Genomic DNA, 25136 nt, shown 5'->3' with positions numbered 1-25136 from the left:
GGGTTTTTAAAAAAATAATATTATTAATATAGTCTAAATCAATACAAAATAATAGTTAAAATATAAATTAAAAGGTTATTCGAGTGTCATATAGGCTAAGCTGTAAACTAAATATATGGTCAAATTAAAGATGTTTCATTCTAAAAATATTTAATATAAAATAATTATAAATAATTTAAAAAAAAATTTACACATGAGCTGTGAAGCAGTAAGGAATTTTTCAAAGCTATCCTTTATAAAGAACAAATTCCGGTCTGCCATTACTGCAGAGTGCTTAAATTCATTATGCATATTGTCATTAGAGAGTGACATTGCAAGGAAGCCGTCATGTGACAAAACTGTGAAAATGTTGACAGAAAAACCAGAAAAGGTCCTTGCCTGGCCGGGACGCCTCCACGCTGGGAGGACTGGGGGAGCAAATGTGGTCAGAACGTTACCTTCCCCGGAACGCTAGACAGCAGCCCCCCTGGGTTGCAATGGTGCCTTGGACTTCTGCAGGGCTTCATGGGAGTTGGAGTTTGGTGCAGCCCTGTTGGGATTCAGGGGTGCCACCAGGGGGTGCTGCAACAGCTGCTGAGCCCTCTTGGATGGGTTTTCCGCCACACCTGGAGCACTTCCGGGGGTGTTATAAAAGGAGCCAGCAGTCACCACTCCGGTAGCCAGAGTCGGGAGGAGGAGGACGAAACTTCCCGAGGAGGAGTGGAGGAGAAAAGAAAAGGACTGAGAGATAAAGAAAGAGAATATGAAAGTAAAATAAAGAAAGGAAAGTGTGTGATTGGGCTGTTGGGGAGACTGTATATAAATAAATTCACATGTGCTTTTTGGACTTGTGCCTCTAGTGTCTGTCAGAGTCGGGTTAGCGCTTTATAGCGCCATCTATCTTCCACTACATGTGCTTCATGTAGTATGTAACCTCATTGGTGGCTAAAATAAAAGATTGTACAGACGGTGGTCTTTTCTATGTTTTATGACTTCATTCTATGATACATCATGCATGTAGACACCACTTCCCTAATTTTCATCCCCCTATAACTCAAACTACACTCATCGGCCACTTTATTAGGTACGCCTTGCTATTACCGGGTTGGACCCCCTTTTACCTTCAGAACTGCCGTACTTCTTTGTGGGATAGATTCAATATGGTGCTGGAGACATTCCTCAGGGATTTTGGTCCATATTGACATGATCGCATCACACAGTTGCTGTAGATTTGTCGGCTGCACATCCATGATGTGAATTTCCCGTTCCTTCACATCCCAAAGGCGCTCTACGCGACTGTGGAGGCCATTTGAGTACAGTGAACACATTGTCACGTTCAAGAAACCAGTTGGAGATGATTTGAGCTTTGTGACATGGCGCGTTATCCTGATGGAAGTAGCCATCAGAAGATGAGTACACTGCGGTCATAAAGGGATGGACATGGTCAGCAACAATACTCAGGTAGGCTGTGCCATTTAAATGATGCTCAATTGGTGCTAAGGGGCCCAAAGTGTGCCAAGAAAATATCCCCCAAACCATTACACCATTACCACCAGTCTGAACCATTGGTACAAGGCAGAATTGATCCATGCTTTCATGTTGTTGACGGCAAATTCTGACTAAACCACCTGAATGTCAAAGCAGAAATTGAAACTCATCAGACCAGGCAATGTTTAACTAATTTTCTATTGTCTAATTTTGGTGAGCCTGTGTAAATTGTAGCCTTAGTTGCCTGTTCTTCGCTGAAAGCAGTGTCACCCACTGTGGTCTCCTGCTGCTGTAGCCCATCAGTTTCAGGGTCTCATGTGTTGTTTGTCTCAGAGATGCTCTTTGGTTGTAACGAGTGGTTATTTGAGTTACTGTTGCCTTTCTATCAGCTTGAACCAGTCTGGCCATTCTCCTGTCACCTTTGGTATCAACAATGCATTTTTTCCCAGCATACTGCCGCTCACTGGGTATTTCCCCTTTTTTGGACCACTCTCTGTAAACCCTGGAGATGGTTGTGTGTGAAAATCCCAGTAGATTAGCAGTTTCTGAAATTGTCAGACCAGCCTGTCTGGCACCAACAACCAGGCCACATTCAAAGTCACGTAAATCACCTTTCTTCCACATTCTGATGCTCGGTTTGAACTTTTGCAGGTTGTCTTGATGACGTCTATGTGCCTAAATGCATTGAGTTGCTGCCATATGATTGGGTGATTAGATATTTGTGTTAGCAAGCAGTTGAACAGGTGTACCTAATAAAGTGGCCGGTGAGTATATGAAGTATAGGAAATGTGCATTCACAATTTTGATTATGACATGTGAGATAATCCAGTTCAGCAATTTTAATTAAAATCTAGGATGTAGTACTTAAATTATTTATACATTTGAGGTGATCTGTTAGGGGACAACCCCGTTGAAGAAGATAACGGTAGTTACCCGGACTTTGTTGCTAGTCGTGAAGGGGCCCCCATAACAGTTCAAGCTTCAGGGCCCCAAAAATGAAAGTCCGCCACTGCATTGAAGAGTAATCCATTGTTTAAAGTGCATTATCGTGAAGGAAAGAGTTTTGCCTGGCTCCAACTGAGAACATCTCAAAGTCCTTCAGAATCTACAATTTGGAGCTTCTAAGGTTTAATATGTTCAGGTGAAAAAGAGAAGAGAGCATGGGTGACACATCTGGCCTGCCTCGTTTAATGACAGATTACTTCTTTAAATTAGCATCTGGAGAAAATTTGTGAAATTTCAGTAAAATACTTGAGAACAGAACTGAAAGGTTAGAGATGCTTGGGAAAAGTTTCAGGGAAAAAGGCTTTGTCGTTAACTCATCATGTACACTCACTGAGGAAGGCCTGTACACCCGCTTATCTGGCAATTATCGGATCAGTCAATTAGGTGGTATAAAACCATGCAGGTACAGGTGAGGAGCTGCAGTTAATGTTTACATCAAACATCAGAATGAGGAAAAAATGTGGGCTTAGTGATTTCAACCCTGGCATGATTGTTGGTGCCGGAGGGGCTAGTTTGAGCATGAGGCTCAGCCACACGAGAGGTGATGATCAAGAAGTGTTTTTATAAATTACAGTTGAATCTGTATGTTCAGTAGGAGGTCAGCATTTTACAGGTAAATTAATTTTATGGGATTTTCTGAAGCTATTTTTGCACATGGACTGATCGGTTTGGTCTTCACGATTGGAGAGTTCATGTCTACTTAGATTTCTGTATTACGTTAGAAACGATGGATGTTGGAACATTTTCTTTGATAAATGGAACAAATAAGTAAAACTACATCAAGGCAGGTATGAGAAATTGTGCTTTACTGAAATCAACAGAGGCTGACAGCTGTTGGGGCTTTCGTTTTTCTCTTACTACAGACTTCGGTGTTGTGCAAAGCTGCCATCCACGCAGGAGTGATCTCGGATGAGCTAGGCGGTTATATCTCCCTGACCCGAGAGCGTAGCCTTACTCATTATGAGTCTGCACTTGCCAATGGAATTCTGTCCAAAACGTAAGTAACCCTGGTAAATTAACCCAGAATGTTTTTTTTTTTTATACTGTGATGGATGGCTGGCTAAATATTCCGGCCCTCACCTCCAGGCCGCCAGGTGGAGCTCTCCCGACAGCATGGAGGTTCCCCGAATTCCAGCAGGGCCTCATGGACCTTATAGTTTGTATGCACAGCCCTGCTGGATACCATGGGGACCACCGGGAGTCGCTGTAGGGAGGATGACAGACTGTTATGTGCCCTATAACCTGGAAGTACGTCCTGGTCACAAGAACAGGAGAAACGACGTGCTTCCAGGTTGAAGAGAAGGACTTTTACTCTGACCCGGAAGTAATGAGGACTTGTGGATTGTTGGACAGGAACCACTTCCGGGTCAGGGGGTATAAAAGGATGCTGGGAAAGCCCAGACATGGAGCTGAGCTGGGAGGTAGGGTGGCGAAGTGTCTGGGAGAGGAGGAATGATTATTATATTTGGATTATTGATTATTGTATGTACAGTGTGGAGTGGAGGGTGCTTAGTGCACACTATTATTATAAAATAAATAAGTCTTGGACTTTTACCTGGTGTTTGGCGTGGTACCTGAGGGTTCAAGAGGTCGATAAAAGCCTCTACTGCTACAATACTTATGTGAAACAACATCAAAGATTGTTGAACAAATGCGACAGGGTGGTAACTGCTAACTCTCCACCATTTTCCAGTAAGTCTCAGGATCCCAATCCAGGTGGTTTGTCTTGTGGTGGGTTGGCAACGCATTATAATCAGCGCATGCTCCCAACCTCCTCCTTCTCAGTAAGGGACCTTAACCTTCTGCAATTGTTTTACTTTTAGATTTATTTCCACTGTGGGTCACCACCAAGTTGTAAAAAACAGAAATGCTCCAATTTTGTGAGCAAAATGTCTTACTGCATGTTATTAGTGAACTATAAAAATGAACATAAAGTCAATGGTGTCACAGGTAGCTGGGTGTGGTTGGCAATCAGCTGCCTATTTAAAGGTCTGCCTCCCGACAATCAAGGCTGGAGTCGGGTGAGGAGCTGGACGAGGTCGGTGAGAGAAGGGGGCGAAGAGAGGCCCTGTGTGTGAGAAGAGTTTGGGAAGAAGAGAAATGACTAATGAGAGCCAGGACTGTGGGGAGTAGTGTTGGTGCACTTATTGACTTTGTAAATAATAGTGTGTATAACAAACGTGTGGTGATGGACTTAGACGTGTCTGCCTGCCTGTGTCCGGGTCGCCCTATTCCACAATGGCCACATGCTCCCCATTCCAAATGCAGATGTACATGGCATGCGACAATGTTTTGTGATCACTACTATAACGTCAAGACACATTTATTTGTGTTAAGGTGACCCTAATTTCCTCAGACCATAACAGCATACCCCACATCCCGTAATCTTACCACACTGTCAGGATTAACTGCAATTGTACTTCATCACTTCCCCCTTTCTTTTACATTAGACCAGAGTGCAAGAACAGCAAGGACAAAAGTTAACACATTTATTTATACTTTATAAATAACATGCCCAAAGTAATACAGTAAAATGAGGGAGACAAAAATATCATTGCAACCTGAATAGCAGTTCATCATGTGGCTGTATACTTACTACCAGGTGGCTCTCTGTCTTATTAGTCTCTGGTCCAGCTTGGTCTTTGCTCCTGCATGACGTTTGAATGAAGTGAGTGATGGTTTGGTAGAGAGGTCCTGTCAAGTTTCCGCCAGCATTTCTCTCCGATTGAGTTTCAAAGTCGTATTCCTCCCTAGAAGGTAATTTTTATCAGCTGGCATGAATTAGCCTTGAATCCATCATCCATCCCATTCCTTGTGCTCTGTAAAGTGTCTTGTACCAAATGTCTCTCTTTGTTGTTTAGGCAGTTATTTTCTAAGGGTCTTTAAAATATTCCATTAGCGGACAGGCACCTGGCTACTGCTTATGTATAATTTGCATGTTGCTTCAGACCCTAAGAAGGTTTTTCTCTTGAATTCTCCAATTTTTTTTTCCACATTCTGAAGACTTGCATATTAATATATTAACATATTAGATGTTTCAAAGTTTGGCCCCATTTGAGTAAGAGTTGAGCATGTGTGTCTGTGAGCAAAACCCTGTGATAGACTGCTTCCCTTTTTCAGTGTTGCTTCCTTAATGTTACTGGGATAGGCTCCAGTCCCCTGCAACAATGAACTGGATTATCTGGGTTAGAGAATGGCATGTTATGTTATCCCAAAGACATTCATAGGCATGTCCCACCACAGGAACTTTGTGTTTAGGAACCAATGAGTAGGCCCTGGGCTACTTGTGGTTCCTGGCCATTTTTGTGTGCTGCATTCCAACAGCACAACAGGAACTGTAACTTTTATGCAAAATATGAAATGCGCAGGAAAGAGTGATGCGGTATGAAGTGAGGTGCATTCAGGAGTTCACAGGGCACCCTACCCCCTCACCTTATTTTAGGAGATTATTGCTGCTTCAATGTGGTGTGTGGTGCAGAGGATTAGGGAGAAGGTTATGAAAAGTGTTGAGGTGTGTATGGTGGCACGTTGGAGAGTTCATGTGGGACTTATTGCTTTGATGTGGTGTATGGTATGGCGCACCAAGGAGGCGGCTATGAAGAGTGATGTGGTCCGAAGTGCACTGAGATCAGGAGTTCATGGGGAGATGTATCTAGCAGGGGGCGCTCTTTCTTACCTGGGATGTGTTTTTTGATGCAGAGTTGACTAGAACCAAATACCATACCTTTTGTACCCATGGCAGAAAATAAATGTATGAGAGAAATATGGTACAAAAAGAGATATATGTATTTAACTTGCTTTAAAATATAACATTCATTCCTAATATATAATGCATAATCCTGTATACATGCATATTCATGCCAGAGAGAAGCATAGGGACATCACAGCCAAGTGGGAGAATGCTGACAAATCAAATGTCCTATCCTGCAGCTAGGTGGCTTCTGATGTCGTGCTGGATCCTTATCATTATTAACACTCACATAATTAAATATTAGTAGAATTCATGTCAGAACTGGCTGGTTATTAATACCTTCACAAACTCTGGGTTTTGTAACCATATCGGTCGAGCAGATATCAGCATTTCCCAAAACAACCTGCTCGTGTCCTTCACATGTTTTCTGCTTTCCCTAACCTGACTTACAGCTGTCATTTGTCAGTCTCCCTGTCAGTCACTCTCTCACTCTCTCTCTGTCTCAGCTGAATTGCATAGATTTGTGATATAAACTTCCCAAATTACATTTGTCACAAATAACCTTCTTGCTACAGGAGATTATTGCTTTGATGTGGTGTATTGCGTGGCACACCAGGGTGGCAGCTATGAAGAGTGATGCTGTGTGTACTGCGGTGCGTTGGAGAGTTCATGTGGGACTTATAGCTTTGAAGTGGTGCATGGCATGGTGCACCACGCAGGTGGCCATGAAGACTGATGCAGAGCAAAGTGCGGTGTAGTCATAGGGAGAGACTATTGTTTTGGTGAGGTGCGTAGCGTGGCGCTCCATCTTCGCTGATAATCACTGAAGTCCAAACTACTAACAGATTTGTAAAATGTCACCAGTGCTTGTGGTCAACCAATTAGCACAAGTAATCAATAGTTCCTGATTGAATAAAAACTACATACCCTGGAGTAGAAGCTTAAAAAAAAATACCAGCGACTACACATGGCCTGAGTTTCTGTGATGGGCATGTACAAAACTTCTTGAGTTTCAAAAAAGTTCCTGGTTCCTGAAAAAAGTTCCTGCAGCGGTAAAACGGCTCATGTTAGGTTGAAAGGCAATTCCAAATGTGGCCCTGCATGTGTGTGATTGGGCCCTGCAATGATCTGGTGCCCCATTGAGGGTTACTTATTACCTTGGACCCAGTGGTGCTGGGATAGACTCCAGCCCCCTTCAGCCATGAACTGGATTGAGAGAATGATACTGTATATTCTATGTCATGTTTTGTTATATTATCCCAGAGTCAGGGATTATTTCTAGTCGTAAAGCAGATTAAGCATGTTGGACAATACTATGTTACATCATGTTATGAGATTTATGGTAGATTGAGCCTGTATGAATTTAGCTCTATCTTGTTCCACTTGTCGAATTCAAGTTCAAAAATACTTCAAACAGAAGTAATCTACCAGCTCGCACGCCATCTGGGAGAAATTACAGTATGGAAGGTTGGACTAGAAATGTGGATTATTCCTAAAAGAAAAAAAATGCATGTAGACTGAGGAAACAGCTCAGTCTTGTCGCTGAAGTGTGACAAACGTTTGGGGCAAAGTTTAAAAAATTGCATATAATGGAAGCCACTCCAGTGCAGCAGACTGTTTAATATTTATCATCCCATTTTCAGATTTTTGCTTCTGCTTTTTGCATTACAGGACTATGATGAGCCATAAGACAGGAACCAACGCCACATGAGATGCCAGTCTATTATGGGGCATGCTCACACTTGCTTCCACTCTATGCTATTTCTGTTTAAGCTTACACAAGTCAACCTCTTTAGGATTAGGAAGGAAAATAGTGAAAAACACACACAAACATGGGGAGAAAATGCAATTGCCAAACACAGATGGTGGACAGGCCAGAATGTGAATATGAAGATGTTCAGTGGCAGTCCTAACCCTTGTTACCTTGTCAATTTTTATTTTACCCATCAGTTTTGGGTCCTAGTCAATCCCGTCTCAGTGACCTGAAGCTATTCTGCAGACTTGTCCCTGGACAGGGTTCAAGTCAAGCAAAGAGCCACACTCGGGCATATTAGAGTTTCTATTTATACAACCCCACAGCTGTCTGGACTATGGTGAAAAAAAACTTGCACAGGCTTGGGGGGAATCTGCAGACTTCACATAGATCAGGCGTTCCCAACCTGGGGTGCCCGTACCCCCCAGGTAGCGTGAGATGGCATTTCAGGGGGAGCGACAAAGAGGAAGGCTGTGTCACGATTCACCAAAATTGAATGAGGTGCATTGTCCGACTTTATCCTGGTGCAATCGGTGTCTTGCAGTCTGCCATGAAGTGTAGGGCATTTATTAGTAGAACTGGCTGGTTACTAACGCGCTATTGGCACCTGTGAAGGAGCCTCAGAAATGCACGTTCTTATTGGTTCGTTTGCTATGGCAAACAACTTTTTTTAAGAGAATGAAATTTGGACCTCACAATCTAGAGAAGGGAGAGGTCTGGTATTCATTTCTGTGCAAGCCCTGATCATGAAACGTCACTGATTTTGGGGTCTGATTGGCATTTTTGCTAGGGGTTGGACAAGGGGGACTGAATTGGATGGAACACCTGCTGTTTACACTCAGTTCATTTCTCCTGCTGATGGTTCTGGCAGTAGCGCAGTAGTAATTTTAACTGTGCGACGTGGCTGTTTTTGAACAGCAGTCCAGGTGTTATCAGGGGAACAAAACTTGTTGAATGTGTTTTATTGCTTAGAGGTGAGCCAGCACCCAAACCTCTCGATTGTTGTGTCATTTCCTTGATACTTGAAACCTCAACCCCTGGATCGTCAACTGAGTGTCCCAAGTTTCACATTTACAGGATTACTGAGATTTATAAAAGTGAATTGCCCAATTTATACTTAAATTATATGCACTGAGTTAAAAGCATATTGTATTTGAGTTCAGTTTGTTTACCCACAGTACTGTATATGGTTCAAAAATTAGACATTTAACTTCTTCATCTTCAAATGCGATATTATTTTTGAAGGTGATGTGAGCATAAATCAAACCTTTTCTAGGCATGCAGGGCATTAAAAAGGTTGGGACACACTGACAAAAATAAGGATATGGCAGAGGAATCAAACCATAAATCTGCTACTGTGAGGCAGAAGTGCTAATTGCTGCGTCCTCCCCCCAGCCCTGATCAAGTAGCAATGAGGACAGAATTTAGAAAGCTATTAACATAAGAAAATGTTCAGAGCAAAATGGTTGAGGACATCAAAAACTGCACACTCCATAGCTAAAGGCAGTGAGGTCAAGTACAGACTGGCCTGCTAATCCATAGTCTGGACGTGTGATGTAGTTAGGATGAGAGGACAGTGAAGTGTAACCTTTAAGCTCCAGCCCAAAACAAAGAAATCAGTCTGTGGTGATGATGCTTCCCAGTTTTATATAGTGGCATTCATATTGATTGTCTAATTAGACAATTAGCTTGACAGAACAAGATGAGCATGTCTGTGCATGGCATTATGTTAAGATATTTGTTTTCTTTTTTTCTTTTTGGTTAACAGGGGTTCACTCTCTGAAAAACGACTCATCATCAACAGAGGTAAGACTTGCTGAAGTCATTGTATGATTAGGAATCTTTACTGAGCCCAATGTCACTTTTTCCAAATCCTTATTAGACACATTAAGGCCAGGATGGGGGACACTCAGGCTGACATGAAAGAACTTGAGAGAAGGCCTGGTGCAGAACAGTTTTAGGATGGGGGGGGGGGGTAGTTTGTACCCCAGAATGATGACAGTGTGGGCTTCCCAGGTGATCAGGTTCATTACTGGTTCGTTACTTAGAAAAAATAAGTGAATGTCAGTGCCATGCAGAAAAGCAGAACAAACTGATTATCTGATTTAAGAATCAGTAGGACACAACATTTTGAGGGAGTGTTTCCAACGCCATGTTGAATTCGTGTCTCAGAGAATTCAAGTTGTTCTGGAGGCTAAATGGGGTCCAACCTGCTATGAGATTGATGTTCCTAATAAAGGTGCCACTGAGTGTGTGTGTGTGTGTGTGTGTGTGTGTGTGTGTGCGCGTGTGTGTGTGTGTGTGTGTGTGCAGATATAAACACACACATGAACAGTATACTCTACAGCAGAGAAAGTACTCAGACCCCTTCACTTATTGAACACTTTATTGTGTTGTAGATTTAATATTTAATGAATACATTTTCAATTTTTCCTCATCATATTACACTCAATAACCCATAAGGGCAAAGCAAAAATATGTTTTCTGAAAGGTTTAGAAATTTATTAAAAATCAAAAACTGAAATCTCTCATTCTTAGAAGTATTCAGACCTTTTGCTGTGGCACTCCAAACTCTGGTCCTGTGCATCCTGTTTGCTTTAATTCTCATTGAGATGTGTCCAGAACTTGATTGGCATTCACTAGTGGTAAGCTGATTTGACTCGACATCTTTTAAAAGGGCACACATGTCTGTGTATAGAGGGTCCCACAATTCACACTGCAGGTCAGGACAAAAACCAAGCCATGAAGTCCAAGGAACTCTCTATTGACCTTTACAATCAAACTGTGGTGAGGTGAGGCACAGATCAGGGCAAAGGGTTAAAACCATTTGTAAAATTTCGACTGCTTCCAGGAGCATAGTAGCTGCAATGATTGTGAAATGGAAGAAGTTTGGAAATTTTCCTTGAGTTGGCCGTCTGGTCTGAGTAACTGGACAAAAATAGCCTTCATCTGGGAGGTGAGCAAGAATGCAATGTTCACACTTTAGAAGTCTTCTGCTGAGATGGGAGAACCTTTTGAAGGAGGACTATCTTAGCAGCACCCCATTAATCGAGCATTTACAGGAGTTTTCCAAACAAGGACGCTGAGAACCTAAGGAAAAAGATTCTCTGGTCTGATAAGAGAAAAATTGAACTTCTTGAGCAGAACTTCAAGAATTATGTGTGGCATGGACCAGACACAGCTCATCACCTGCCTGACACCATCCTTATAGTGAAGCAGTCTTGATGGCAGCATCATGCTATGGGGTTTCTTCTCAGCAGCAGCAGGGACAGACTGGTCAGAATTGAGGGAAGAATAAATGCAGCCAAATACAGAGATGTCCTTGAAGAAAACCACCTGCTGATTGTGTGCCATGACAAACTGGGGTGATGGTTCAACTTTCAGCATGACCATAACCTGAAGTATATAGCCAAGACAATGCTGGAGTGGCTTTAGGACACGTCTGACAAGTCATCTGAAGCCCACACTTATACAGTATATTCTAGAATATCTGTGGAGAGACCTGAAGATGGCAGTTCACAGATGCTTGAAATCAAATCTGAGAGGGCTGGAGAGGATCCGCCAGAAAGAAAGGAATAAACTGGCCAAATCCAAGTGTGCAAAGCATGTGGAGACTTACCCAAGAAGTCTCAAAGTTGTAATTGCTGCCAAAGGGGTTACTGGATTAAGGGTCTGAATACTTATATGAATGAGAGATTTCAGTTTTTGATTTTTAATAAATTTACAGATGTTTTTGAACAAATGTTTTGCTTTATCATTATCTTAATACTTTCTGAATACTTTCTGGGGTCTGAATACTTTCTGAATCTACTGTACAGTACACTATATTTATATCTTATATATAAACATCTACATGTGGAAGTGTGTGTGTCTGTCTGAAGTGAGAGGTGGAGTTGGGGTAAGGGCTCCACCTCTGAGGAAAGAGAAAACTCACTTAGCCGCTAATAACACAGGCAGGACCAGCATGTCGGCAAAACAAAACCTCAGAAAAGAGACAAAGTCACTGAGCTGCTAACATCAGCAGAATGGTATCCCTTTTACTTTTCCTCCCACCGCAAGCGAGGCGAGCATGTCGGCAAAACGAAACCTCCTAGGAAAGAGATGCCCAGAGTAGTTCCTTTCAATTACCAGACTTCTCTACATTTCAATTTTTTTTCTGACTATTTCAATTGTTTTTAGGACCCCGGGCTTTTTACAGCACAGGCTTACACATCTAGTATATACAGTATATATATATACTAGCCGACGCCCGCCGTAGCATACGCCGTTGTAAGAATAGGAATGGAAAACGGTGAGAAAGGAATTCAGAAATCAAGAACAAATAAATACTTTTTGAAAGACACAGTGTGCATGTAGAATTTCCGGCCAAGCAGGATTACATGTGAAAGTGATGAATAAATCAGGCTTTCCGAATTTACATACTATGGCCATGGCATCCTGATAGTTTTGTTGCATGTATCTCGGACTTCCTGGAAATGTGGACGGTAATATGATCATTTTGCCTACATGAATGTTGTTATTTTCAGCGTTTGCTTGCAGTGATAGTTCGACGCGCAGATCTTTTTGATGTAATCTGAGATAGTTGAGACGCGCGCCCTCTGTTTTAACATACGCATCTACGACGTACTGTTGGAATAGTTTGCCGCTGGAGTGCAAAATACTAAATGTATTCCTCATTGCTAATGTGTACGCATAAAATTGGCATTGAGTAAGCCTTATTCGCTTGGCGGTTCTTTTATCAGGAACATGTTGTAAATCTCTGTGCCAGTCAATGTCTCCATAAGGGAATAAAAGTGAGTAATAAAAGTGGGTAAACCATAGGATCGCAATTCATACTGAGCGTGGAAATCTGTTTACAGGAGTTGTCTAAGGGATAGATGCAAATGTCCCTTACGGCAGGCGTTTCGCCATCTTCTCCGACGAAAATCGCTGCAACATCGGTGTGACACGTCGGGGCATTGTATCGTTGTAAATCCTGCCTAGGGGTTTCCTTGAAAACCATTCGTACAGATGCTGTTGGATTGGGCTGAGCGATTTCATGCATGTGTTTGTATGATTTAGCGAAGGGGTTGATGGTTCTGAGCATAGAATCCAGCTGGAGAAGTACATTTTCGCTGCATGCAGAATTTGCTTTATTTTGTAAGCGTACTTTAGTAGCTTGCGCTGTGTCAAAAACATACAACTATCCATATCCTGGAGAGGTAGAAGTGTTAGCGTATAGTGGAGCGATTTGGTGATAAATTTGCCTGTGTATTTTAAAACAGTATGGTCCGTGGCCAGGAGGTTGAGTTATCTGTGCACCCATGGAAGCAAACGCTAGACAAGGGTTGCATTCTCGAATGTGTTCACGATAATTTTTAGCTTCTGATGTTTGCTGTGTAAGAAGCTGTTGTAAAGACACAGGTGGCTCCCGCAAGGGTGGTAAAGCTACTTTACCGTTGTGGCAGCACCTCGAGTACTTGTTGGATGTATTACGCTCAGCAGGCCAGTATAGTGCATGACATGGAAGACGACGAATAGGAATCGGAAAATGCCTTGTCGGCTGTGTGTGGGCGGAACCGGTTTTGAAGTGGAAGCAGGACGAACCAGAAGAGAAATATATATAAGATATATATATATATATATATACAGTATATATATATATATATATATATATATATATATATATATATATATATATGCTATATAGTATACACAGTTTCACTTTTTGTAAGACAATGGGCCTCCATTATAACCAGGGCTGAATTAACCATTAAGAAAATAAGCACGCTGCTTAGGGCATCAAGGGAAGGGTGGGCACCACAGAAATTTTGACCATCAGCAGATTTACCATGGACCATATGGTGCAAAACTGCAAATGGTGCTGCTGAACCAGGTTCCACAAAAAGAGGCTCCCACATTACATGAAAAAATTACATACATATATAATAATAATAATGAAATAGTAGTGATATAGATTAATGATATATATTAATCTTGGGGAAACAACAAAATTAGAATCTGGTAACTGCCACATGGTCCACAGAGACTCACGTGATCGTTCTTGTCTTGGTCATGTCGACTGTCCCGTTCAGTCGTCCACTGAGAGTGAGTGCAGTGCAGCATTGTCAGACGCAAAATAATTTTATGGCATGTACAATAATACATAGTGTACCTTTCTCGTACGCATATTGCATCATGATTTGAAGAAGTTTTAATTTTGTTCGATTAATTTTATATGAAAAGAAAATAAATATTTTAATGCCTTGTGTTTTGAATTTCTACACAGAGATTCCTCTTATTACTGTACACGCATGTGGTGCTATCGATAGATGTAGTCATGTATAAACAATTTCATTTTGAAAAATAACATTTTTGTTTTTGGTTTGTTATTGTTTATACAGTGTGAGCCAAAAAGGTACCACATTTTAAACTTTTATTCTAAAAAAATTTTACAAGATAAAAAATGTCATTATGACACAAGAAAGGGTATACAAAGTAGATTTTTTCACTGTGTTTTAAAAATGATGTCTTCAAGATGGTGGCCATCATTAGCGATACACTCTTCGAGGCGATTTCTGAACGCTTGCATGACTTGTATTGCCATTTCAAGTGGAATAGCGGTGATTTTGTGGCGAATAGTGTCCCCAGGGGCTTCAAAGTTGAGATAGCCCTACAAGAAGAAATCACATGGAGCGAGATCAGGCGAACATGAATGCAACCCAACATCGCTGTACAGGGAGATCAGCTTCCCAAAACTTGCATGGATCTCTGTGCCATATGAGCTGTTGCTCCATCCTGTTGAAACCAGGCATCCACCACATCCATTTTTTACAGTTGGGGCTGTGAAAAGTTCTCTAGCATTTCAAAGTAATGTTTTGAAGTGACGGTTGCTCCCCCTCCTCAAAAAAGTAAGGGCTTACAATGCCAAATTCTGCACCAAACTGTAACACGCGCACTGTGCAGGGGTCTCTGCTGAACTTCACGAGGGTTGGTTTTGCTTATTTACGTAAGCATTCAAATGGAAATGTGCCTCGTCGCTGCAAATGACGATGGCATTTCGATGAATGATTTGCAGAATGTTCACGCACAACTCTCTACGGCTCTCCCAGTCTCTCTCAGTGAGTTCCTGCACTACTATCATTTTGTACGGATGGAAATTAAGGCCCTCCTGCAAAATCCTCCTCAAAGACGTGTTGGAAATGCCTAAGGCAGAAGCATGTTTGTGCACTGAACGTCTAGGAGACTGCAAAATTGATGCCCTTACAGCGTGGATGTTTTTAGGCGTTCGTACAGTCTGAGGATGGCCTGGAGATTTTCTTTTCAATGTTTTACGTGTCTGTCTAAATTTAGCCACCCACTGAAGAATTGTTTTCCGATTTGGGACGTCACCATTAGGAGGAATGCTGAAGTGCGTTCGGAAGGCGCGTTGCGTTGTGATGATGGATTTGTTGTTTTTGAAGAACGCTTCGACAGTGAAAGAATGTTGCGCACCGGACCAAGGCATGTTGCTGATTGAAAAGTACAAGGGATCGCCTATCAAAAGACCCCCACCAACCCACTCGGCTGCCTCTGCCTCGTGCAATGACCTTGAGAAATGTGCTACTTCATTTTGGCTCACCCTGTATTAGATACATATGGGGGCATCAAAATCTTTTAAATGCTTAGGCCCTCTAAAGGTCTTAATCCTGCCCTGGTTATAACAATATATATTGTCTGATATTTTGTATTTATATATACGGGTATATATTTTTTTTTCTGAACCTTTTCCAGGATATGATTGAGGTAAAACTTGTAAAATGATTTTGTGAAAACTTTGCTTTTGAAAAGGGAGATTCTAGACTGAAATGGGCTGCTCACTTGCAGTGCATATGGCTTGATTTTCTACACCCCTTCTTCACTGCAGTCTAACTCCAGGTGTAGGTATTACATCTAACTGTACCATCACACTTTGGGCTGATTCCTGTTTAGTGCCCTTACTGCCAGAATTGTCTTCAACCAACTGAGACCCAGTGGTAGAAACAGAGCAGAGAGTGAGTGGGCCTCGGTCAGATTTAAATATGTGCCCGTTGGGGATAACGCTGCTCTTTCTTCTTTTCTTTTTGCTCATCATCTTTTGCCCTCACCTTCCAGAGTGTACAGAAACTCTTCCTGTGATTCACTTCAATGCCTCATCTGTTTGGACGGAGGTGGACAACTTAGGAAACTATGTGACTTGGTTCCCAGAGAATGCTGACCCAGGCACCCAGGGTCCTCCGTGGGCAGCAGAAAGTACAGATAAACTCGTGCAACTTGATATCGATCTGGGAGAGAAAAAAAATGTAACAGGTCAGTTGGAGGCCAACTTCAGCTTTCTTTCTTTCTTTCTTGAATCAATAATGTATACTTTGGCCACTAAGTTGCGGTACAGACCCCTCAACCCCAGACACAACTGCTCTGTCCCCAGTCTGGGTTCAAAAGATTTTTTTATTTTAAAGAAAATGCCTCTCAACAGGCTTCTTCTTCCCACAGTCAGTACAACCACAATTCCTTCTCTCTTCTCCACTCTTTCTAGGCAAGCTTTGTCCTTCTCCTCCTAACTCTAACCCTCTGGGTGACATGGAGGGCTCCCTTTTAAACCCAATGACAGGAGTACTTCCAGTGCCAAACCATTGTCTCCAGAAAGCACTTTTAGGTCTGGTGGAACCACCACCCCCAGTACAGTAGATTCACCTACCAGTAAGTACCCACAGTTCCTGACAGGGCAGCTCTTTGGAACCACAACTCCTATGCTGCCCTGCGGGTGTACAGACAGGAGCTCACCTGCCACTCGGTGAGCTGGGGAACAATCTGAGCACAGAGAGCTCTCTCCCAGTGTCCCTCACTCATACTGGCCTCCCAGTTGAGAAAGGGAGCAACACTAACCATCCCGGTTGGGATTCTCCTATATCCCCAACCCACTACACTGGCCTCCCAGCTGGGCAAGGAAATCTCCTCCATTCCTTCTGACTTGCCAGTCCTGCTGCATCTTCTGTCATACTGGCCCTTCATGCCAGCCCTCCTAGCAAAGACCATCCATTATACTGGTCTCCCAGCCAGGAAAGGGAACATCGTCCAGCCCATCCATGACAGTACATAAGGAAACTATAAAAAATTAAAGAAACTTTAATGCAGGTGTCTTTTTACTATTTAACATGTTTTTAAAAATTCAGTTTAATAATTAAGTAATACTTTCATTTAGGTATCCGCTGTTTATAGGCTTATTGTCACATGTGAGGAGCACAGTGAGATTCTTACATTATTTGCCATTAAACGTCTGCATGTTAGAGAATGTGCTCTAAGTATTTTGAACTTCAAATAATAAAAAATGAACAATTAAGAAGTGTATTTCAAGTCTTATTATTTGTCACGTAACCTATAACTATTAATAGTGTAGTTAATAAAATGTTTATAGACTGAGTATAATGGATGCCTAAACTAAAATATGGCCAATAATTCTTAAAAATTTTTAAAGGCTAAAAACACACTTATAAAAGCTTTCATTTCAGTTCAGTTGCTTTTTCTATAGTGCCCTTCACTGGGCACAAGTTCACAGTGTGATGGGCGGTGTGCAGGGACTGGCATTCTGGATGAGAGAGGGGAAGACAATTTATTCAGGTTGGTTTCCTCCCCAAAACACTGGGTGGCAGTCTACCCAATCTAGGATTCCCACATGGACACCCGCAGGGCATGCTGGGAGCTGTAGTCCTGTGGGGCCACCCTTTTGGGTTCCATAGGGTCTGCCAGGGGAAGTAGTGGGGATCACTGATCCCTACTTTGTGGGGCTTCAGACTTACTCAGAAATGCTCCAGAGGGACACTTTCACAACACTTAAAGGTACTCCAGGGTCCAGTATAAAAGAAGCAGCACCGCTTCAGTCCAGTGAGCCAGAGCTGGAAGGAAGCAGACAACGCTTGCCTGGAGGAGCGAAAGAGAGGAAAAGGAGTTTGAAGAATATTTTGTGCTTACTTGTGCCATTTGAAACCTGTGTGCAGGGTATTCGCACGATTAAAACCTTTTGTTGTGTCTGTACGTTTGTGTCCGGAGATTAGGGTGCTGCAACGCCCTCTGGCCGTCACAACAGGGAGACGAAAATGTAATAGTACAAATGACTGATTATGTAATGAGTCCACATAAAGACACAAGAGTTGTTTAAACACACAGGAAATATGACAGTTTAAGCTGATTAATTGTGTATATCAGTCCATTAATTATGTAATTATTGAACTATGGCTAGTTGACAATGGAGGAGAGGAAAATAAAAACTCCAGGCAGCAGCCATCCTGGAAAAAATAAACGATTGTGGGGGGGTCCAATATCACTAAACATGCAGGCCTTTCTTACTTTGCCATCTTCTAAGTGTGCAGCAGCCTGTGTCTTTGCTTTCTCTGATGTCCCCTCTGACTGACTCGCTGAATATGGACATGAGAAGAAGTGTGGCAGCCCCTCAGTTCTATGTGCTTTTTGACTAAGGCCTTCCACTGTACACTTCTGCCTGTACCTTTTGTCATGTAATAAAATTGGCTTTCCAGTCAATTGTAAATCTGACATTGCGTTTTATAAGTGAGTGGGTGAAATTCCACTTTACAATTTGGGCTTCTGTTTAATGCAGGCATCATCACCCAAGGGTCAGGAGACAGCCATTACTTCTATGTAACCAGATATAAGATCTTCTGGAGCAAAGACAGAAGAAACTGGAAGGTCTACAAAAGCAGTGGCAACAAAGAGGAAAAGGTATTGGGAGTCTCTTAAACTGAACCAAGAATGTTACAAGTTTGACAAATGAGAGGAGACCATTCAGTCCATTAAGCCCATTTGTTTAGCTATAATAATTAACAATAATTCTTTACATTTATATAGTGCTTTACATAGTGAGTGGAGAGCCACTTCAACCACCACTAATGTGCAGCACCCACCCGGATGATGTGATGGCAGCCATTTTTGTGCCAGTATGCTCAGGTGGTAAAGCGAGAAAGACATTTAAAGACGGGATGATTAGGGGCCGGAATGACTAGGCCATGAAGGGCAATTTAGCCTGGACATTGGGATACACCCTGCTGTTTATGAAGGATGTCCAGGGATTGTTAATGACCACAGAGAGTAAGGACCTCGGTTCTACATCTCTGACGAAAGATGGTGCCATTTTTTACTGCATATAATCCCCATCACAGCACTGGAACATTGGGATCAACAACCAGACCACCGGCAAGTGCCCCCTGCTGGCCCAGCCAACACCTCTTCCAGCAGAAACCCAAGCTTGTCTTAAATGGCTAAAAGCTAAGCTGTCCCAGTATCTCATCAGGATTCTTCTTAAACGTTGTCAAGGTTTTCGGCTTCAACTGCATGTCTCAGGATGCTTGGGCTGTGCACACTTGGACCGTTGTTTCTGGGTGCACATTTTTGTTTTACCTGAGCCCATTCAGCACACTGATAGATAGATAGATAGATAGATACTTTATTAATCCCAAGGGGAAATTCACATACTCCAGCAGCACCTTACTGATACAAAAAACAACAATATTAAATTAAAGATTGATAATAATGCAGGTAAACGATATGAAGCCTAAAATGGAGGAATAATTCTCAGTCCTTTACTTTTCTTCCAAGTATTTAATTAAACCAAATTGTGCACACAGGTGTCAGTGGAAACACACAAAATATAGAAATGCGGTTTTCTTTTGTCATTTGCATCTTATTGGTAATAAGGAGCCATTAAAAACCGAAAATACCGCTGTTTAAGACTAAAATATGCGATAAGGGTTCAAAATCTTAAGGAGCGAGACCACTAAAGTGAAGCAGAAGTGTTACTTGAGCAATCAGTTCTTCTTATTAGGCCATTAGGTTGGAACAAAAACCTGCAGCCACTGTGGCCCTTCAGGAACGATTTTGCCCATCCCTGCTGTAGAATAGCACTAAATATGTATTAAAAAAGAGAAATGCAGCATAGACACAAACTACTGTGCCATATATACCCTACTGTATTAAACATTCAGTAGGCAGATTTCATTTTGATAGAGGACTTCGGAAGTCCATCATGCAGAACAATGCATCAGTTTCAAAGTCCATCATGGATACTGAGGAAGAAATAAAATGAAGAAGGCCTACTAAAGGCAAACACTACAATTAATTAAAAAGAAACATAAGCATGTCATAGGAAACATCCTCAGCAGCCACCCTAAGAAGAATAAACTTCACCAACATATTGAGCCTTGATTTAAATGCTCAGGTCGATAGGGCGTCTCTAATATCCGTAGGTACGTCATGCCAGTTTGGGAGGGGGGTGGTGTCCTAAAGTTAAAGACTCCTACGCTAGCTTTATTTATCCTCAGAATATTAAGGAATCCTGCATCTTGAGATCATAATTTATGCCCTGGAGTGATGACACTAATGAGTCCTGTAAAAGAACAATGACACGAACCATTTATGACTTTAAATGTGAGAAGGAAGATTTTAAAATAAGACCTAAACATAATTTGGAAGTCAATGAAGTGATTTAAGAATTGGAGTTAAAAGGTCATACTTGTTGGTTCAAGTTATAATCCCAGCTGTCGTGTTTTTGTTGTAACCACAGAGCGGTAAGTGATAACATAAAATTGTACTTAAATAAAAGTCTATTCAGACGGGATTTGTTTTACACAGGGATCTGAGGTAATGTAATTATTACTGGAGGACCTCAGTATTTGTAGTCCCGTGCAAATCACTCAAATGATGAGATTTTACTGACATGACGACTCACACCAGACTATTTTAACCTGGGCTTATTTATTACAGAATTTGTAATAGAAGGTTACAGGGTGGGTGATCTTTACGGAGTCTGTAAAAAGATACTGTGGCCTCTTGAACACCTCCATGACCAAAGCCCTTCTTGTACTTTTACTTTGCTTGACTGGAAGAGTCCTGTTGGGGCCAAACATCTTCCATTTCACAGTTATTGAGGGTCACTGTGTTCCTTGCAATGCTCATATCTTTAGAAATGGCTTTATAACTTTGTGATTTGATTGCGGAGATCCACAGTGAGTTCTTTGGACTTCTTGGTTTGGTTTTTGTCCTGCCATGCAGTATGAATTGTGTACCCCATATACACAGGTGTGGGATTTTCTAAAAGATGTCCAATAAATTCAGTTCACCACAGATTGAATTCTAGTCTAGTCTAGTAATTAAAGCAGAAGCATTTGGAGTGTCACGGCAAAGGGCCTGAACACTTTTATGAGGGAGAGATTTCAGTTTTTGATTTTAAATAAATTTGAAAACCTTTCTGAAAACATCCTTTAACTTTTTTATTGTGGGTAATCAAGTGTATATTGATGGGCAAAAAATTGCATATTTATTCATTTAAAATGTAATCTACAGCACAAAAAAGTGTGCAGAAAGGGAAGGCATCTCATTACTTTTTGAATACACTGCAGTGCCAAAATTCATTTAACCTCTTGAAGACCCTGACACCATCCTGCCATCCATTGCTGCACCTGTTTAATCCATTTTGAAGTCATGGAGGAACATAAACCTACCTTGAGAGCATTAGGTACAAATTCTAAAGTACACCTTTGGAGAACGTGTCCATCATGACGTCACCCACCTTCACTCGCCAATTTATACCTAACACCGCATTCTGTGGGTGAAGGAGAAAATCGGGTTACCTCGAAAACATATTCATGTGCATATGGAGAACCTACAAGCTGCTCACAGATGGTAGCTTGGTTGGGGTTTGAATCCCATCTCTTGTATCTGTTGGGGTGGCACTACTAAGCACTACACCACCTCACGGCCTTTTTACACCCCTGTTTAATAAAACACTCAGAAAGAAATGAGACAAAAAAGAAAGCATAGTGGGACTGCTGGGTACAAACCCACAGAGGTTCAATATACATTTTATCTATTAAACAAATTAAGTTCTGCCCCACGATTAAAAATGTTACTTTGAATTAAAACTTTTACATCTTTAAAAACTTCTAAAACTTTTGGGACTCTGAGGACCCTGATCAGGGTTGCCAGATTTCCAAAATCGCAGATTGGGACAGCCACCATTTCAAACGACCAAAATAAAAAAGGCGTTAACAAACTAAGCTAGACAAAAAAAATAGGTCATTTTAATTCAATTCTAACTGAACATATATAAACATGTGTAATCTAAACAAGTAAGTACATATGTACAGTTAGGTCCATAAATATTTGGACAGAGAGAACTTTTTTCTAATTTTGGTTCTGTACATTACCACAATGAATTTTAAATGAAACAACTCAGATGCAGTTGAAGTGCAGACTTTCAGCTTTAATTCAGTGGGGTGAACAAAACGATTGCATAAAAATGTGAGGCAACTAAAGCATTTTTTTAACACAATCCCTTCATTTCAGGGGCTCAAAAGTAATTGGACAATTGACTCAAAGGCTATTTCATGGGCAGGTGTGGGCAAGTCCTTCGTTATGTCCTTATCAATTAAGCAGATAAAAGGCCTGCAGTTGATTTGAGGTGTGGTGCTTGCATGTGGAAGATTTTACTGTGAACAGACAACATGCGGTCAAAGGAGCTCTCCATGCAGGTGAAAGAAGCCATCTTTAAGCTGCGAAAACAAAAAAAACCCATCCGAGAAATTGCTACAATATTACGAGTGGCAAAATCTACAGTTTAGTACATCCTGAGAAAGAAAGCAAGCACTGGTGAACTCAGCAACGCAAAAAGACCTGGACGTCCACGGAAGACAACAGTGGTGGATGATCGCAGAATCATTTCCATGGTGTAGAGAAACCCCTTCACAACAGCCAACCAAGTGAACAACACTCTTCAGGGGGTAGGCATATCGATATCCAAGTCTACCATAAAGAGAAGACTGCATGAAAGTAAATACAGAGGGTGCACTGCAAGGTGCAAGCCACTCATAAGCCTCAAGAATAGAAAGGCTAGATTGGACTTTGCTAAAGAACATCTAAAAAAGCCAGCACAGCTCTGGAAAAACATTCTTTGGACAGATGAAACCAAGACCAACCTCTACCAGAATGATGGCAAGACAAAAGTAAGGAGAAGGCGTGGAACAGGTCATTATCCAAAGCATACCACATCATCTGTAAAACACGGTGGAGGAAGGCAGTGTGATGGCTTGGGCGTGCATGGCTACCAGTGGCACTGGGACACTAGTGTTTATTGATGATGTGACACAGGACAGAAGCAGCCGAATGAATTCTGAGATGTTCAGAGACATACTGTCTGCTCAAATCCAGCCAAATGCAGTCAAATTGATTCATGATACAGATGGACAATGACCCAAAACATACAGCCAAAGCAACCCAGGAGTTTATTAAAGCAAAGAAGTTGAAAATTCTTGAATGGCCAAGTCAGTCACCTGATCTTAACCCAATTGAGCATGCATTTCACTTGTTGAAGACTAAAGTTCAGACAGAAAGGCCCACAAACAAACAGCAACTGAAAGCCGCTGCCGTAAAGGCCTGGCAGAGCATTAAAAAGGAGGAAACCCAGCATCTGGTGATGTCCATGAGTTCAAGACTTCAGGCTGTCATTGCCAGCAAAGGGTTTTCAACCAAGTATTAGAAATGAACATTTTATTTCCAGTTATTTCATTTGTCCAATTACTTCTGAGCCCCAGAAATGAAGGGATTGTGTTAATAAAATGCTTTAGTTGCCTCACATTTTTATGCAATCGTTTTGTTCACCCCACTGAAAGCTGAAAGTCTGCACTTCAACTGCATCTGAGTTGTTTCATTTAAAATTCATTGTGGTAATGTACAGAACCAAAATTAGAAAAAAGTGGTCTCTGTCCAAATATTTATGGACCTAACTGTAGAAGAGGGAGAGGAGGTTGGGAGCATGCGCTGATAGCACGTTGCTGCATCCACCACACAACGGACTGAGACCACAGTGCAGCGGGTGACACCTAAGCTATATAGAAGGGATACATAAAATAGTCACAGAATAATCACAATGGTACACTTTGAATGATCATTCCCAGCAAACATACGACGACACAAGCCCATGATGTACACGAACACAAGCGATTCAAACACTCGGATTCAGCTGACAGTTACAAATTTTATTCATGAAAGGTGGTACGCCAGGCTCCTTACAAGATTTAATGAGCCCCTTTAACTAGATATTCAATATAAAAATTGAATTATTCTACGTACAATTTTCATTCAATCAGGATTTTCAGAGGCAATGCGGGACTCGGGATTTGTCTGTTGAACTTGGGACAGAGTCGCTCAAATTGGGACCTTTGGCAGCCCTGACCCTGATTTAAATAAATGAACACAGTGCATTGTGATACAATGGACTTTCGATATAAGTTTCAAAAACTCATGTTATTAATTAGTAGTATTTCTATTTTTTCTTTTTTAATATTCTATGTTTGATTCATTTTAAAAGTTGCATGAGTACATCCATGTAACTAAGGTGTCCAATACTACATCTCATTCAGAACAGCTCAAGTACTCATTTCCCCTACTCTGTGAGCCAACAAAGAAGCTGAATTTATTTTAACAGAATTATTGTGTGCACAGCCCAGCCATGAGGAGTGGCATCTCTTCTGAAGGAGCTTTTAACTGCTTGGTGAGAGGACCAGCTTCTAGCCCGAGAAGGTGCCCAGTGACTCTTTCCTTTCTCTTATTTCTTAGGTCTTTGAAGGAAACACTGATGCTGAGCAGACAGTCAGGAACAATTTCTATCCACCCATCCTGACACGGTATCTTCTCATCCAGCCTCAGAAATGGCACAACCGGGCAGCCCTTCGCATTCACGTGCTAGGGTGCTCTGCCCTTAAAAGCAGGTCAACACGCCCTTCAGGTAGGTGTTGGGTTCAAGGCTAGTGATGTATCTTTCTGATGACCCCAGTCATTTAGTTGTTCTTTGACACTCTATGTACATAGCGTTTTTAGTTTCCCCAAATCAAACAAAAGGCCAAGTTATGGGTTTGGATTGGCCGGCTCTTGCGTATGTCCATCCTAAACTGTTAAAGCAGTGCAACCTCTGACCGTACAGACAATCGCCAAAAGTAAAAATACTACAAGAAACGGGAGAATCAGGGCTGGTTTACAGTTACAGAACACTAAGTTTAGATCTTTGAACAGCCTCTATAGGTGTGAAGTTAGCATATTTTCAAGATGTCCACATGAGTTTTGGTCAGAGAACTTCTGATTGTTTTCTTCCACATCCCAAAGATGTGCAGGTTCAGTTGATTACCAACAGTAAACTGGCCCAAACGTAGTGGGTGTGTGTGT

General features: G+C 41.7%; 1 protein-coding gene across 2 annotated transcripts in view; it reads left to right on the top strand.

Moving 5' to 3' along the window:
• Positions 1–25136, top strand: part of si:dkey-34d22.1 (discoidin, CUB and LCCL domain-containing protein 1) — a 95785-nt gene that overhangs the window by 45454 nt on the left and 25195 nt on the right. For both annotated transcript variants that reach the window (XM_028819131.2, XM_051936272.1), the window contains 5 exons: positions 3336–3469; positions 9685–9722; positions 16029–16223; positions 18526–18647; positions 24534–24702. In XM_028819131.2, the coding sequence (XP_028674964.1) occupies positions 3336–3469; positions 9685–9722; positions 16029–16223; positions 18526–18647; positions 24534–24702 (658 nt within the window). The remainder of the gene's footprint in view (positions 1–3335; positions 3470–9684; positions 9723–16028; positions 16224–18525; positions 18648–24533; positions 24703–25136) is intronic.

The sequence above is a fragment of the Erpetoichthys calabaricus genome, chromosome 14 (genome assembly GCF_900747795.2).
Source record: "Erpetoichthys calabaricus chromosome 14, fErpCal1.3, whole genome shotgun sequence".
Taxonomy (NCBI): domain Eukaryota; kingdom Metazoa; phylum Chordata; class Cladistia; order Polypteriformes; family Polypteridae; genus Erpetoichthys; species Erpetoichthys calabaricus.
This window is presented reverse-complemented; position numbering and strand designations above follow the sequence as displayed.